Source organism: Uloborus diversus, chromosome 6 (genome assembly GCF_026930045.1).
Source record: "Uloborus diversus isolate 005 chromosome 6, Udiv.v.3.1, whole genome shotgun sequence".
NCBI lineage: Eukaryota > Metazoa > Arthropoda > Arachnida > Araneae > Uloboridae > Uloborus > Uloborus diversus.
Genome location: NC_072736.1, coordinates 118,620,594 through 118,638,134, shown reverse-complemented (window position 1 = coordinate 118,638,134; position 17,541 = coordinate 118,620,594). Strand labels below are relative to the sequence as shown.

Genomic DNA, 17,541 nt, shown 5'->3' with positions numbered 1-17,541 from the left:
GTACAAATTTTTACTTTGACTTACCGAGAGAAATAAGACACTAATAAATGATCATTAGAGGAAAAAAAAACAAAATCATTTTGTTCGAAGAAATAAATAAATACCTTTGGATTAAATCAGTTGTAATTATGAGTATTTTTTCTCATGTTTATAGGAATTTTTAGTGTTGTTTATAAAAATACACATATTGAAAAGAAATAAGTATTTCAATTTGAAATATTTTCAACAGAAAAGAAATGAAAATAATATAATCTAAAATAATTTTTCAAAAAAAAAAAAAAAATATATATATATTTTAATTCTTTTTTGTGGGTGATAAAGTCAGCAAAAATGATGCAACTGGTGTTAAATGAAAAATCCCTGCTGGTAACCTATTATTTATTGTATTTTAAATTATTATTTTTTTTAGGCTGGCTGTTAAAAACGGGGACACCCATGAACAGCACCATTTTATAAAATACTGATTTTCTATAAATTCATGGAAATAATTTTTACATTCAAAAAAGTTTAATTAGTCTCTAAACAATACGAAAATTCACCTTGCTTTAACTCAATGTTTGAAGAGGATACATTAAACTTCTTAGCTGCTTTCTCACGTGCTTCTTCTTCACTTCTTGCACTAATCCACTTCTCATTATCATTTGCCTAAGAGATTTGATTTAAAATAAAATTACACAATCAATTTTTAATGATGAATGATCATTTTCTTAAAATAAAAGAACAAAATTCATAGACAAAATATAGTGGCTAGTAAACAACACAATAATTAAAAATAAAAACCTCGTTTTAAATGTATTTTTTGTCATTTTTAATGTATTGAAAGTTTGAGACATTTTTACATGGATTTCAGAAAATTAATAAATCAGCCGGTTAAGACTATGTTATTTGGAAATTAATAGGGGGGAGTGGAATAAAGCATCACTATTCAATTTATTGTATGAATTAGTTTATTATGTTGTCATCATCAGTAAACACAAGGTTCATACTCAATTCGGATAAAAAAATTCCATGACTTTCCAAGACTTATTCATGACTTCATAAAAGTTTTCATAACCTTGTTACACGAAGAGAACAGTACTATTTAATGTCTAACTTGTCCATTTTAGGAATTGGCATTGGCAAAACTTTTAAGTGAATGCCACAACTTCATTGAAACACTTAACTTGTGACTGAAAAAATATCAGTGTACAATGCAGAAACTAAAAAAACTATTCTTATTTGTCAATTATCATGTAAATTTAAGAAAAGTAAAAATGTAGTGAATGCAGCCTTCTGATGTTTAATTGTGTAAAAAAATATTTAATTAATAGGGCAGACTAGTAATGAATGGGACTAAGTTTGAATGAGTCATAACTAAGTTTCTAATAGTAAATTTACTTCATAAAAATATTGTCCTTTGGTATCAACAGAGCATCTAAACATACATGTTACTTGACAGTATTTTCGTTCATTAAAGTAAAGCCACGTTTTCAGTAAATTCATGTTTCTAAACCAGATATTTCAGCTGATGGCCACAAGAATCCCTTTTGCAAGCCCTATGTTGGGCACCACTGTGTTTCTCAGAGTACTAGAATTCCCCTATTTCTATGTTGTATCTCCTGACTAAAGTTATTTTATACTAAAGCCATCAACAAATTAAGATAAACTATGAATTAAAAAATGATTTTTTTACAAATAGGTCGAAGTGAACTGGGATGCAATTGAATTACACTCTTTGAATGGACGTGACAAAATCAAGAACATGAAAGTCCACTACCACAGAATATAAAATATAAGAAGTGCTGAAAATAATGGTGACTTCAAAACTAGTGATGCCCCAGCAGTAAAATCACATTACAAAAAAAAAAAAAAAAAAGGCTGGCGAATGTTACAGAAGTGGATCAATAGGATTCATAAACTCAAATTTGTAATTGGGATCGTTCACTTTTTCAGTATTAATAGCTTTATATGCAATACTGCTAAATCACTCAAGATTTTTAATGCTCTTTTAGCTACTGTTTCTTTCTTACTGCCCAAAACATTTTTCCATGACTTTTAATGAAAATGTTAATTTTCCATGACTTTTCCAGGTCTGAAACTTGTTTATTTTTTCCCCCATGACTTTCTAGGATTTCCATAACCCATACAAACCCTGGTAAACATTTTCTCAATATTTTTATTTTCTTCAGCAAATAAGATCATTAACCAAGAGCAATTTTACTTTTTAACCCATCATTTTTTAGCTTTTTTGTGCATTATCTAGGCCCAATATTTGGGCGAGGGGGAGGGGGGGGGGGTCTTTTTCAATTGAGCCCTTGGGATTTTAAAAACTTAATTCAATTTTGCATTTTGCAAGTATTTTCATGTTTTTTCTCTTATAAAATGCATTGAGTATATACTTTTTGCCCCTCTCCCCTTCCCTGTGAAATTTTTTGAAATGACAGGTCTGGGACATCTGGGATTTTCATTATCAGTTGTACTCATGACACCACACTCCTTGGATAATTGGGAGTTTTTGTATTTGATTGCATTAGATAAACACTTATTTTTAAAGAAAAGTATTTTGAATCAAAAAATAACATCCTCTTAATCTGTAATTCTAAACACACACACAGCTTTGAAAAACATGTACAGTAACTGAAAATCATATTGTAGTAAAAGCTCAAAGTTAAAAAAAACTAACAATACAATTTATAATGTGTATTTAAGCCAGAATATTGCTTCTATAAAACAATTTTCTTTTTTGACACAGACAAACACATTTCCTTCCATAATTAACTTAACTTACATCACAACTTTCTTCTCTACCTTTTATTGTTACATAATATGCAGGAATTCGATGTCCCCACCACAACTGCCTGGAAACACACCAGTCTCTACAAAAAATAAGTAAAATATAAGACTTCAAAACAATAAAATCAGCACATGATAATAATACCCAACTATAGACGCATTCTGAAATCAAAATAACATTGATAGACATGCAAAAGAAGCTGTTGAATGATTTATTTTGTGGATCTTTGTTCTACCTAATTGCAAAGAGAAAAAATTTCATTAACAAATTACAATGATAATAGGTAATAGTTGACAACTTTAAATATGAACTGTTTGATATCATAGGAGTATAAAATTGTACTTTGGACCTAATTTCTACCAAAAGAAGTGCAGGAGCTCTATAGTACCAACAACTTATTCTTACGCGTAAATAGCTTGAATTTCGTCTAAAATGTTACAACGTGTTTTGAATTGATAAGAGCTTAGTTCCCATGAGCTCTTATGCAAACTAAGCCCTGGTTGTACTACATTAAAATTTTGCATTTTTGAGTACTCGAGATCATCTACTTGACAAAACTGTATAAGGTCCAAAATGACCTCTCCTTAAAAAATTGATCTTTTCAAGAAAAACACTCCACATTCAGATTTCAATGGAAATTTTACTAGGAAGCTTAAAACTTAAATTTTACTTAATTGGGCATTTTTTAATAAATACAGTAACTTCAAAAATAAAATCACATAAATAGAGAACAGAATAACAAAATTTTAACTAAGTAACTTACCTAATTTTTTCTAACCAATGATTCCAAGTTTTTATGTGTACTTCAGGATATATTTTTAAGCTTCCATCTTTCACAGCCTTAATAAAAGAAACATTGCTTTAATTTCATATATGATAAATGAGTCAATCAAATTTAGAGGATTAAATGATTACTTTACCTCCAATGCTTTCTGGGCCATTCCATCACATTTCACATACCATTGAATTTTCAAGAGAGGTTCCACAATATCTTTGGATCGACTAAAAAAAATTTTTTACAACAAATATTTACTTATTTATGTATCTTTTTTTATTTATCATATTTAGTTTCATAATGTAAGCAGATCTTTTATTTTTTATTTATTTATTCTATTAATTTGAAACTAGACGGTCAACATTTGATGAATTCTTCAATGAAGAATGATAAATTAAAAGTTCTGTGTACAACGTACATTTTGATTATTTTTTGTACAGTAAGTTTACACTAAATGTACAAAACTGTTTGAAAATATACAAACAGTTAACTTCCGTAGTATATGAGAAGTAGAGATCCTAGTAGCTGACAAGTATCTGAACAACCAGCGAGAAACTATATGATTAACCATTGTATTTGGTACTCTTGAGGGAACCTTTATGTAAGCAGGAACCTCTACAACAAAATTAGAAATTTGACTAAAAGCAATAATACCAATCACACAGATTTAATAATACTCCTTGTTCTCAATATAAAAAGGAAACAAGAAACTAATCTCTTGTTCAGTGGAATTTTTTCCCTATTATTTTGCAAGAAATTTACAAATTACAATGATAACAATTAGAAATTTTGCTATCATTGTGGTCAATCATCACTCAACAAAGGTTATGAATGAATTATGAAATAAATTTTTTAACTATGTGTGTTTAAATAGATTCAAAATAAACACTATGAACATTTAAAAATTGAAAATTGTTGTTAGATTAAATTAACGGGATCAATATTTAAGAAATGTTCACAAAAACAAGTAAACATTTACACAATTTTAAAAGTATATGATGTAAAAATGTTGTTGCATTAAATAAAATGTAATCTTTCTTAACTTAATGTACAGAATAAGTAAAAAATAATCAAAGTCAAACTTTTTGACATTCAAAGAATTCTCCATAAGTTATTAGCAAACACTTAAAAAGGAATTTTTAAAGTATTAATTTTATTAGTCATAAGTTTTTCTATAGAGCTACAACTATACTATATTTTCATATACTAAATCTAATAAACTATTGAAATTCACACAGTAAAGGACAAGAAGGAAAAAAAATCTTCAAAAGAAAAAATTATTTTTTAAAGAAAAATATGTGCAAGTAACTTAGCTGAGATAGCAAACTGGAATAAACTACTCACCTACAAATAGGGACAGCCATTGGATTGTCTTTTGTCTCTCTATAAAGACCTTTGCTCTTCAATGCTGCAAGAACTTTTCTTCGAGCTTCAAATCGTTTCATTCCCTGTTTGTAAGTAATATTTAAAAAAATAATTATCAACTAATTAGCATGCTTCAACTATCTATCACACTGATACATGTGACATGTAGAGAAAATGTAAAATGAACGACTTTATATTTTACGCATTCTAAGGATTTAATTTATTTTCACTTGTCACAGGAACCTCCAAAACAGGTTTCGAGAGATTTAAACCAATCCAATTTAAAGTGATTTAAATCAGTTGACTTTAAAAAAAAATCATTGATCTAAATCATGATTTTTAAAAAATAAATTTTTAAGTTCAAAAGAATGAATTTAATGGGCAAAGTTCAGAGTATTTTTAATAGGGAAAAAATCAACAAACAAGCAAACATTAATTATAAACGATCTTACCAAAAGAAAATAGAACGGTTCATATAGTTATTAAATGAAGTAAATTGAAACCAAAGAAAAATAAAAAAATCATGATCTCAATAAAATTGAAAAGAAAAATTCCAAAGGATATGTGAACTAAGATGTTTGTGTTTGGAGTTAGGAGGGATTCATCTGATAGGAGTTAAGCTACAGGCATATTCATTTAAAAATGAGCTTGTCATACAATCCTCTTTAAAACTCAGTAAGTCAAAACAGTGTTAAAAAATTAAATATGCATATTAATGGGACAAGAATTCGAGGAGAAAAAAGTCTGCTTTTCAGTCCTTGGTGAATTGCATCACAGATTTAAAAGTCAGAATGTAGGTGTTTTTTTCACCAATAAAATCATTGAATTTAACTCCTGAATAGAGAAATAGTTGTAAAATTTTCATGAAAAATAAAATTATTCTGGTTATCACTTTGTCTACTTCATCTCTCTAATAATTCTGTGGCCGAAGCAGTAAAACATCTAAATTTACATGAAATATTCTTTATGGGTCATTCCATGTAAAATCAACAAATATTCAGAAATTTTCGAGCCACACCATTTTTGATTTTGATGAAATTTGGTAGGTAATATGTAGTAATATTTTGTACTCCCAAACTGTTATATTTTCTTCTCTGAAAAATTTTATTTTTGCTCCACAGATGAGTAAAACTTGGCATTTTTGATCTTTTTTCAAAATGCTCTAGTAAATTTATTTAAATTAGTAAGAAGATCAAACATGTTTTATTTTAAAGGTGAAAGAATGAACTTTTATTTGTGCATAAAAAGAAAAGATTTAAGTTAAGCCTAATTAGAAATTTTTGGTTGTCATATCATGGTTGAAAAAGTGCTGTTTTCATTATTTTGAGCCTAAAAAAGTAGGTGAGGGACTTTCAGTAGGAAGCTAATTTTTTTTCCTGTTGTAGTTAGTTATGTACTAGAAGCATACACACACAAAAAAAGGTTGATACTAGTAGTCCTTTATGACAAAAAAATTGCTTAAATGTAAGAAAAAATGGAAAATGGGGTTTTTTACTCTCCAAAAATAGGAAGTTTGTTAGATGATAAAAATTTGAAAATGTTAGAATAAGAAGCCGTTACATTGCCCTTTAAAACGAAACAAAAACTGTTTTGTTTTTTATAGGTATAGAAAAGATATAAACTTTTAAATAAAGCATTTGTTTTCGGTAAAAAACTATGTTTTGTAAATATACAATCAATTCGCGATAACTCGAATTTAAAGGGACCAACGAAAAACTTAGACTTATTGGAAATTTGACTTACTGCTAGTTTCAGTTTTCAACATTTTAATATTAAAAACCATCGAATATTTTAAAAAATATGTTCATATAACAGACAAAATTACAGAACTTAAAAGTTTTTAAGCACAATATGCACAGTTGAATCAAAAATATTGAGAGAAAAAATTAAAAGCATGGTTTTGATTTCGATACTGCTGAAACCACTTGAATAGAGCTGATTCTACTTCAGGAACGTTCATTCGTTTCTAATTTGGATTCATAGATTCTACCGCTTTAAAAGTTTTTCTTTTCTTTTAATATCACTGACTGAGTACTTGCTTAGACATCTTTAATAGTAAAGAAAACTCACTCTGTCTCTCAGGAACTTATCAGCAAATGATCGAAATAAAGAATGAAGGGGAATGCATCTTAACTTAGGTCAGCCTTTGAATAAAGGTACAATCAGTTGACTTGACAACTTGACAGCTTTAAAGCAAATTCATAGTCCAGCAACATAAAGTAAAAACAGTAGAGTCAAAGTAAAAACAGTACAGTGCAACAAAAGAAAACAAGCTAACTCATTTCCACATGTGTTACTAATTTATCGCACACTGGCTCAACAGGTGCTCTTCCTGCTTTAGAGGTCCATTGTGCAGGAATTGTAAGTGAAGGTGAATTAATTTTTCTCTCATAGTCACTTGTTTTTACCCTTTTTCTTTTTTTTTGTTCTTTTGAAATAAATTTCAAGTCATCTTTGAAAAAACTTTGAGTTCAAGAAAGTTAACTTTGAGACATTGAGAATATTTAGCATGGAATAAAACAAAGGGGTCGGGACTTGATAAAAACTTCGAGTTATCACGAATTCACTGTAATTAACAAAAATTAAAAGCTATTTGTTGTTTAAAATTACATTTTGAAAATATAGTTCAATGAAACATATTGTATTACATTAAATACCTATATCTTTTCTACTCCCAAGAAATAAGGCAGTTTTTGTTTTAAAGGGCGATGTAATGGCTTCTTACCCTAGCATTTTCAAATTTTTATCACCTACCCTACAGGTCGCTTTTGGGGAGTGAAAAACGATTTTTTTTTTCAGTTTTTTTTTTAAAGTTTAAGCAGTTTTATCATAATAAAGGACTGCCAGTATCGGCTTATTTTTTTCTGTACTTCAAGTACGCACAACCAACTGCAACAGGAAAAAAATTATAATTCCTAGAGTAAGTCCATCATGGATTTTTTCAGGCTCGAAATGACAAAAACAACCTACTTAGAAATTTTCCGTTGTCAAATAGTGGTTTAAAAAGTGTCGTTTAAGCGAAAGAAATAAAAAATTTTCACTTGAAAAGAAAAAATTCTCCTTACTTTTTTCTCTTTTGAAAAGCAAAACGTACATGGAAATGTGTGTGTGGGGGGGGGGGAATGCTTGTTTGAAAATTACACAAAATAAAGCTTTAAAAAACCTATCAAGGTCAATTTATTAGACTTAAATTAGGATTAAACTTAAAAAAAGTAATGCATATAGATTTATTTCATTTAACGGTTGTACCTTTGTAAAAGGTAGCAATAAAAAACAGAAACATATGGACAGTTTGCATTAAGATTACTAGACAATTTCTAAAATTAAAATGTCTGCTGCTTTTGTATGAAAACATTGATTGTTAAAATAGAGATATAGCCAATGCTTTAGTTCGGGGAGGGGGGAACAAGTGCAATGAAAAACTGAAAATTTTAGACAATTTTGGATTGCGACAGCCCATTCTACGGCATTTAAGCTTTGTTACAAATGTTTGAAAGAACAGAAAAAATATAGGTTTTCAGTTGGGATCATTTAAAAGGTTTGATACAACTGAGGGATCGTTATACTCCGGGTTCCCTATAGCGGGGTTAGACTATATAAATATTTTTCATGTTTCCTGTATGTTCAGCTATGTATATGCATATTGCATAACCACTTTATTTGATTAAATTGCATACTATTTTGATAAATGGGTGTTTTCTTGGTTACTCCGAACAATATGAAAATTTGAACTACTTACATTCCTAACTAGTTTGGAATTTTGGTACTCTTCTGTAGTACCAAACCCAAGACAGCTGAAATTTGGCAAAAATGATCATTCTTATCTCAGCCATTAATGAACAAAATGTCTTACAAACTGATATTTGGGGGATTCACTACCATAAGTTTTAGTGGTAATTTTTGTGTAAATATGGAGCAACACTCATTGGTTGTCTTTGCATGGAATGACCCAATAGTCAAGATATTTACTATAAATAAATCTTTTAAATACATAAAATACCTTCAAAATCAGAAAACGGACGAGCATTTGCAGATATGCCTAAATAGATTAAAATAAAAGTGCAAATATATATTGCTGTAAATTTTCAAGTTGGATTTTAACATTTTGTTTCTCGAACAGAAGTCAAACTTTTGGTTAAAGAAAAAGAGTTTTATGGGTTTAAATTAAGGTCAACCTTAGCCTCTTAAAATCTGGGGATTTAGTGGTTAATCTTGATTCAGCAACACAATAATAAGGGTCAGCAAAAATTATCCATATGATGAAAATAAATACATACTGCAAATTCAGCACAATTGCTGTTCATTATTCCATCATCATGAAGAATATTTATGAATGGAAGATTATGGCGAAGTCCAACTTCGTAATCAGCAGGATCATGAGCGGGAGTAATCTTTACAGCACCTAAAAGGATAAAAGAAGCTAATTAACCCGCCATAGACAAAGAAAAAATAATTACTGAAAATGTACACCAAATACACTTTTATTGACTAATGTATCTTTTAAAGCAAGATAAGACAGAATATTATGTTAGAAGCTAACTTCAGATTAGAAATTTAACTTGTTGACTGCCAACTACGAGATAACTTGTAGATTGCATTCCTTTCTAAGACGCCAACTAGAAGTTATCTCGTACTTGTTTACTTGCCATTTTTGTGTAGCTACGATTAAATTTAGAATATATCAGTGCTAATACAGATAGATGGCTTCTGGGAAAATAAAAAATCTGTGCTGACTTGCACAAACAGAAAATTTATTGAAAAATGAACAAAAAGCATTATTATAAAAATTAATTCAAATTCAAGAAATAAAATAATATTTTATTGTTTGAGGAATTTCTTAAAACAATCTTCCAAACAAAGGGCTGGCTTTTCTTTACATGCTAGATAGAAATTACACATATCTTGCAGTTTTTTTGCTTGGGTACATATAAGGCATGGCTTTGTAGGACACTTTTTTTTGGTAGGTATTTTACTTTTTGATGATAACTATGCACTAGAGTTAGAGTTTTAAATAATATAATGTGAGTAAACCAAATTTTCACTTTCGGCCAGATTTCTTAAAATCGCCATGGCAGTCAACGTGTTAATATATGATGAAACAAAAAATACATATTTACAAGAGCTGAAAATCAGGGTAGGACGGCGCGATTCTCACTGAAATTTTCCAGATTCCGTTAAAATAGATTGGACAAGTAATTCCTGAAAATGAGGCGACCTGTATTCTTAGCCAGTTTTGTGCAAAGTTACGGATATTATTATAATCATTACAGAAAAATACATTTTTCAGGAGTGAGATGTGTGTAGATACTGTTATATATTATTGGTAAAAAGCACCTTCAAAATGAAAAATGTTTGTGAAAAGAAAATTCTTTTATCTGTTTTCTATGCTTTTAACTAGGGGTGGAGGGTGTCATTGTGCAGTCTCAAGTTTTTAAAGGAGTTGTTTTTAGGGTATTTCATTTACTGGGGTGTGTTCTCATTCTTGGGGATTCTGCAGGAGGGGGGAGGGGATGCCATTCTCTTGGGGGGAGGGGAATATGTACCACTGCTTTTACAATGGCTTTGAAGTGAAATTTAATCCTTTACACCCTTAATAATTAGAAATTTCACTTTAAATTATTTCAGCAATAATCTCTAAAATATGGATAAATGCTTTATGATATTATTTTGACTAAATCTTATGAGTACCTTATTGCATGCGTAGGAACAAACTGTCAAAACTTGACAAAGAATATTTTTTGAACAAAATTCAACGAAAAATATAGTTAACATTTGATAAAGTTTAAAATGTTTATTAAATTCGGAATTGCTATTCTCTTCTCCCCAAAAATTGCACCTAAAAACTGCAATTCCCTCTATACATATTTATAGGACATGAGTCTTCCTTCTACTATTACTAGTTTGAATTGCAGCTTCTGATTTAAAATGCATGTCATGGGAAAAATAGTCAATTGCTTAACAAGGGATTAATTTGTGAGAAAAATCATGTGTCACCTGTTCCAAACTCCATATCAACAAAATCATCACAAACAATTGGCATTCGTCTGGAGCAGAAGGGATGAGTAACGTACTTTCCATGAAGGTGAGTGTAACGTGAATCGTTGGGATGAACTGCAACTGCTGAATCTCCTAACATAGTCTCTATTCTTGTGGTTGCAACCACAATTTCCTCATCTGAGAAAATAATTACAGAAAATTGTGATAAATTGATAACATAAAGTCAAGGTAGTTTGTTTAGGTAGTAAAATTGAACTTAAATTTCAATGAACTAGATTTACACATGTTGGGGTTGGAGCTAAGCTGAATTTGGATACCTGCATAGTTCATTCATTACTCTTAAATGTTACACATACTAAGCCATTATATTGACCAGCAAAACCAAATAAGGTATAGATAAAAATTCCATAAATATTGTAAAAGAGCAAGGTAAAAATATTTACATTATTACATAGGTTTGTTATTTATGCATATTTATTTAGTTGTACAACAAAGTTTAGTATTTGATATTTTTTCATGCATTACTTATTAGTGATAGTTATTTGAAACATTGCTGTCATTTCTGATACATTTAAGTAAATTTAAACTTTAAAAAAATTTTGAAAAAAAAAAATAGAACCGACTTCAAAATTGCTCTAAAAAGTGAAAAATAATTTTATTCTTTAAACACCATCGATAATGCTTTTAAACATAATTTTTGAAGTTGGCGCAAAAACAAAACATAAAATCCAGTGTAACCATGTTTCGTTCATATTTTTTTTTTCAGAAAAGCATCCAAAATTACGAACGAAACATTTATATCGCTATTCAAATATGCTGTCATCAATGCATAATGTATGTGATAGTGAAGAAACTGGTCCTGGTTAAATTTATAGTTGTATTTGAGTTATGGCTGTGAATGATTTTATCTATCGTTTTCGCGCCAACTTCAAAAATTATGTTTAAAAGCATTATCGATGGTGTTTAAAGAATAAAATTATTTTTCACTTTTTAGAGCAATTTTGAAGTCGGTTCTATTTTTTTTTCAAAATTTTTTTATTTCATTCTTTTTAGTGTAAATGTAAGTATTTCAGAAATAATAAGTTACCATCACGAAACTTCACATTTTTTTCTTAAAAATGCTCCATACTAAAAAAAAAAAACTATTGACACGCGTTAAACTTTAAGCGATTGGCACTAAAAACTTATCTTTGTTCCTCTCTGGAAATCATGCGTAGTTGATTTAACTATAACCATTTAAGTATTACGTTTTTCCTAACTAATTTACATTCCACAGCATCTAAGTTGCTCATGATGCAATCCTGTATTTTCTTACTTAGCCCCGATCATCTGTTATCGGCATAGATGATAACGATAAAAATACTACAGAGTAGTTGAGTCAAACCTAATGGTAGCATTGTGAAGGCTAAGCAGATCCTAATCACTGCATCACCTCGCTTCCAGGTTAGGTTTACCCCTACTATGGAGCAATATTACTGAAGAAAGGAAGATTTTGATAATTCACATAGGGTTACTATAAATCAACAGGATTACTAAAATAAAATTATTTACGCCAAAAATGAGACGACAACGCCAGATTCCCTATGATCGAAATATCCCTCGAAGAAATTTGATGCTTGCTTCAGAGAAGCCTTCATTAAAAATTATCATTACAATTACTATTAATGTTACTGTTATATGGCACCAAACTTTTATAACAATGAGTTTCATATTGTCGCGTAGATGAAGATAGCGAAGACAATGTGAAAGCCAAATGAAGCAAATACTCGTTAGTCTCAACTCGAGATCTTTATTCAGAACCACGAATGAACGTTACATCTCCTTATATACAACTTGAGAAAGTGCTGGAACTTTCCAGACTTGGAAAGATACAGAAATTAATAGAAGATTCGAGAAAATACGGGAAACAGTAGAAACAAAATTTTAGTAAAATTCACTTTGTCCTAGTCGGGATTTGAACCCGGGTCGCTCGTGTGGGAGGTGAGAATTCTACCACTGAGCCACCGTTATCCACAGATGAAAAGTGCGAACTTCGCTACAATATCATTTAATAGGGAAATTGCATTAAATTTACTGTTTTTTGCCCATATTTTTTTTCTAAAGAACAAATATGGTCAAACAAAGTAATGGGACCTAAGTCGAGTCATCCCCTATCCATTAAAAAAAGAATAATCAAAATCGGTTCACTAGGTGAGACGCTATGAGTGGACAAACAAAAAAAAAAAAACATACATACCAGGGCTGTCGGATTTTAGCCGGGCCAAAAAAAGCCGGCCGGCTTTTTTTGGTTTAAACCACTTTAAAAAGGCCGGCTTTTATTAAAAAAGCCGGCTTTTTTAGAAAAAATACTTTTTGGTATTTTTAGTGTGATTTAATCAAAATGAAAATTATATATCATTAATGCAATTACTACTCTTTTAATAAAATGGTTAAAAATTAGACAGTTAGATAACAATGTGCAGTACAAAAAAAAAAAAAAACATAACAAAACAAACTATTGCTCTATATTATGAAATTATTGAATGGAATTTAAATGATTAGAAATTATTTTCAGTTCAAGTATTCAAAAGATCACAAAACACTGCTGCTTTTAGTACCAGTCATTTGGTTCAGTTTTTAAATAACAGTATACTCTTACCTTTTTTTCTGCTTTTGTTTAATCACCCAAACAGTAAACCACCAACACATTAAAATTTTGCTACATCACAAAAATAGAGAAAAAAAACTTATTTATTAGGGACATGATCCTTTTTGATACAATTTAAATTATTATAAAGGAATGTTTCACTATGTATATAAAAGATCACATACGACTGCTGCTGTATTAAATAAATTACCAATCATTTGGTTGAGCCTTTAAATATCGGTACACTTTCACTAATTTTTCGGCTTTTTCTGCACCTAAGCTGTTTCTGACTTTGCTCCAAATAAAGCCATAATTTGAGAAAATCCTCTCAATGGATGCAGAAGATGGAGGACAACTATGTAATTTTATAAAAAAATCACAAAAATCATCAGATATTGAACTCTTGGTTTTTGAAGCCTTGATTTTTACTAAATTCCACCATTTTCTTGCTGGAAATTGTTCGATAACGTTTTCAGAAAAAAGTAATGGTGAATAGGTTTCGGAATCTTTTATCTTGAATTTTAGTACACCGGGTAGAAATTGAGAGTACTTTTCTGCAAGCCACATTTCCGCTTCATTTTCCTGTAGATTTGTCAATCGCTTGCCAAAGTATTTGGGATCTGTCATGTGAGCTAGCAGATGAAACGGCTCAATGTGTTGATTAAATCTTTTTCTAATTTTTGCTTCATGGCTTTCTAAAGATGAGTCTCCTATAACATTCAACCATGTCTCCACTGCTTTCGACAAAGTAGCGTTGTCGCTTTGAAGTTCATTGATTGCTTTTGAAATAATTTCAAGCTGCTTACGTAGGTAAACAACTTGAGTATAGATACCAACATTTGTCAGTATACTTCCAATCTGCTGATCAAACTCATCCAAGTGCTCTAATCTGATTTCATTATACTTGTGAAAATTAATGATGAAAGTTCTTAGACATTCATCTTGTGAATTCCATCTAGTGTCATTGGGTATCTGAGGCATTAAGCCATTTTTCTCCTTTAGCCACCCATGAGCATTGTGCTTATTCCTGAAATATTTTTGCACTTCTAAGACATGTTTAATTAAACTATTTGGTATGATGTCTTTAACACAAAGATTTAGCATGTGTGCTGAGCATCCATAAATCAAAAGTGACTGGTGAGTTTCCTGAATTTGATTTCCCATAGCAGTCATCTTATTTTCATTATCTGTACAAATAGCGAACACTTTCTTATTATACTTGATCTCGACTTCCTCTAGTGTTTCCTTCGCAAAATTAGCACAAAACTCTGCTGTTTTCTTTTCCGAACCACAGTCCATAGCCTTGAAAAGGTAAGATTTAACTCCGGTATGAATACTGCAGGCAAAAATTGGGTCATTTTTTACACTTGACCATCCATCAAGGATTAAAGTTAGAGCTGCTTCATCGACAAGTTCTTTCTTTAAGCAGTTTTCAATATCATCGCAAGCTTCATCAAGTAATTTCCCCGAAAGTTGATGCCTGTTAGGAGGAACGTAACCAGGTCTTAAATCTTCAACCATTTTTTTAAATTCTACATTGCTTGAAACATTGAAAGCTATGTTGTTTGCATAAAAAAATCTAGCAACAGATTTATCCAAATTTTGTTTCTGAGATGCTGTTGTAACTACACCGTAAGAAAATATGGATTTCTGCTTTTGTTCTTTGCTTGAAGAAGGAACTTCTGCACAGTCATTATTGCACTCTTCAACTCTGGGCACTTTAGTAGGAGGCTCAATCTCTGCAATATCAGTTTCTTCAATAGTCCTAGAGGCAATATTCCTTTTGCACTTTTTTAAATGTTCTTTTATTCTTACAGCTCTTTTGCTAACAACAGTTTCGCAATGTTTGCACTTCACTTTTGTGCCAAATTCAGTAAACTCATTCCATTCTGAAGCTTGTTTTCTCCCACATCCTGAAGCCATTATAACTTTGGGAAAATAATAGTGATCACTAAAAATTTGAACTGAGCTACTCAAAGGTTCAAAATGGTTTTAAAGCAGAAAAGAATTGTGATACCATTTTCAATCTGCAATTCCATTCTTTTAAGAGGTGCTATTTTATTGGTTATTGGAACTAGATCAGTAACCAATAGTTGTCAGATAAATTTTTTATTCCCCCAGACTTGGATGGGAGGGTGACCTGTCTGCCCTTCCATTCCTGAAAGGTACCCTTCTTCCCCTTTTATTTGTGAAATGGTTCTGTTCTTGCCTGTTTGATGAGAAACCAGAACCCTGTTGATTTTGAACACAAAAGTGAATAAAATGCAGCAGTACCTTCCTCACTCTATTTCTGCAATCTTTCTCTCCTCCCCTCCCCCCCTCCTACTCAACTAGGATTGTCATTGACTATTGCTCATTCACCAGCTCCCCAATTCTGGAACAAGGAAGGAACATTCTTTCAGGATAATAATACTCTGCCACCTGTTTTTATCTTTAGTTGCACCTTTAATACTTTTGTATGTCACTGCTCCTGTCACTCAAACTAGAGGATCATTCCCATTGATATCCACTCTTTCTTTCTGACTAGCCTCTGCTGAATTCTGAGTAATTGTAAGTTTCTAGAATTGCCTTGAAACCACTAAAGAATACTGGTCATGACCCTCCTTATCACCTTACAAATAGTGCAGAATGGGTTTCTTTGTCCAATTGACATACCTCTGAATGCAATTCCAATGTTTATCTTTTCAGCAGAGTTTAAGTAAAGGGAATGTGTCTTTTTCCATTTTATAACATTTCATTCAAATTCAAAGCAAGTAATTCAGCAATGATGTATTTTATTTACTATTTATCTACTTGGAAATAAAATAATTAAATTCATTTGAAATAAATTATTTTTTAAACTTTAGAATATAAAAAAGTAAGAGTTCTGCATTTTAGCAGTGACCTGTTTTTAAGATCAGCTGACCTGTATCTGCTCCCTTCCCCCAGGCGCGCTTTTGATATGAAGTCCTGGAATTATTCAGCTAATATATGATAGCACTTAATTTTGAAGCTAATAAATTAGTAATATTTCAAGCATCAGTTCTTTTCTTCTACTAATCTTGGTTTTTTGCTAAATTCAGAAGGGTGCCATTTGATTATTTTGTAGTATATGTTTTTTTTAAAACATAGAATAGTCTTTAAAAAAATAAATACTGTACACACAAAAAATACTATGCAGATGTTGTTTTAAGCTGTAACACAATCATTCAAAAGAAACAATTTGACAAAAAATGAGAAATTTTTATCACATTTCAATGAAGCATTTTTTTTTTTTCACTGTCTTCCTAAGAAAACTGATTTTTTTTAAGTTTAAATTTTCCCAGTTTGTTCTGAGTCACTATACTACATACTTTCTTGTATTGTAATCAAAGATAAACATGTTTAAAGTCATATTGTCGTCTCTGAGCAACAGTAGGATATCATATTGTTATTTCTGGGATTAGATGTCTTACTGTTGCTCTGAGGCGACAATATGGAAGCACTTTTCCATGCTGAAGGTGGAAGAGTAAGCAACAAAAGCGTAAGGATTCTCTCAGACATTTGAAATCATTTGCAGTTTTTGTTTGTATATTCTTTTTATCACCATATTTTCAGCATAAGCATTGCTTTATTACTTGAATTAACATTGGTTATCCTATTAAAATGTAAGGAGGGCATTAGTATAAGTAGTAAAGTATGTAATGCAAAAAAGCCAAAAAAGACCGGCTTTTTTAAAAAAAGGCCAAATAAAGCCGGCTTTTTTAATAAAAGCCGGCCGGTCTGGCTTTTTTTAAAAAAAGCCGGCTTTTTTACAGCCCTGATACATACGGTATGAATTGATAACCGCCTTCTTTTTGAAGTCGGTTAAAAATAGAAAAATTATTTTCTCCTGAAAACAAATGTAAATATTTTTAAATTCAAAATAAAAATACATACTAAGAACAAGACGATATTCTAATTGATTAAATGTCTTTTAGAAGAATAGTTCGAAAGTTGATACAAGATAGTGCGGTGTCAGCTTTTCTAATCAAAAGAACTGAACTG

The 17,541-nt window shown here is 30.5% G+C and overlaps 1 protein-coding gene across 1 annotated transcript in view; it reads right to left on the bottom strand.

Annotated features, from left to right (window-relative positions):
- LOC129223948 (valine--tRNA ligase-like) overlaps positions 1-17,541 on the bottom strand; it is a 69,404-nt gene that overhangs the window by 25,534 nt on the left and 26,329 nt on the right. Inside the window, exons 10-16 of the mRNA XM_054858332.1 lie at positions 10,908-11,087; positions 9,191-9,315; positions 4,893-4,996; positions 3,694-3,775; positions 3,537-3,613; positions 2,768-2,855; positions 540-645 (exon numbers count right to left, since the gene is read on the bottom strand). Coding sequence (XP_054714307.1) covers positions 540-645; positions 2,768-2,855; positions 3,537-3,613; positions 3,694-3,775; positions 4,893-4,996; positions 9,191-9,315; positions 10,908-11,087 — 762 coding nt within the window. The remainder of the gene's footprint in view (positions 1-539; positions 646-2,767; positions 2,856-3,536; positions 3,614-3,693; positions 3,776-4,892; positions 4,997-9,190; positions 9,316-10,907; positions 11,088-17,541) is intronic.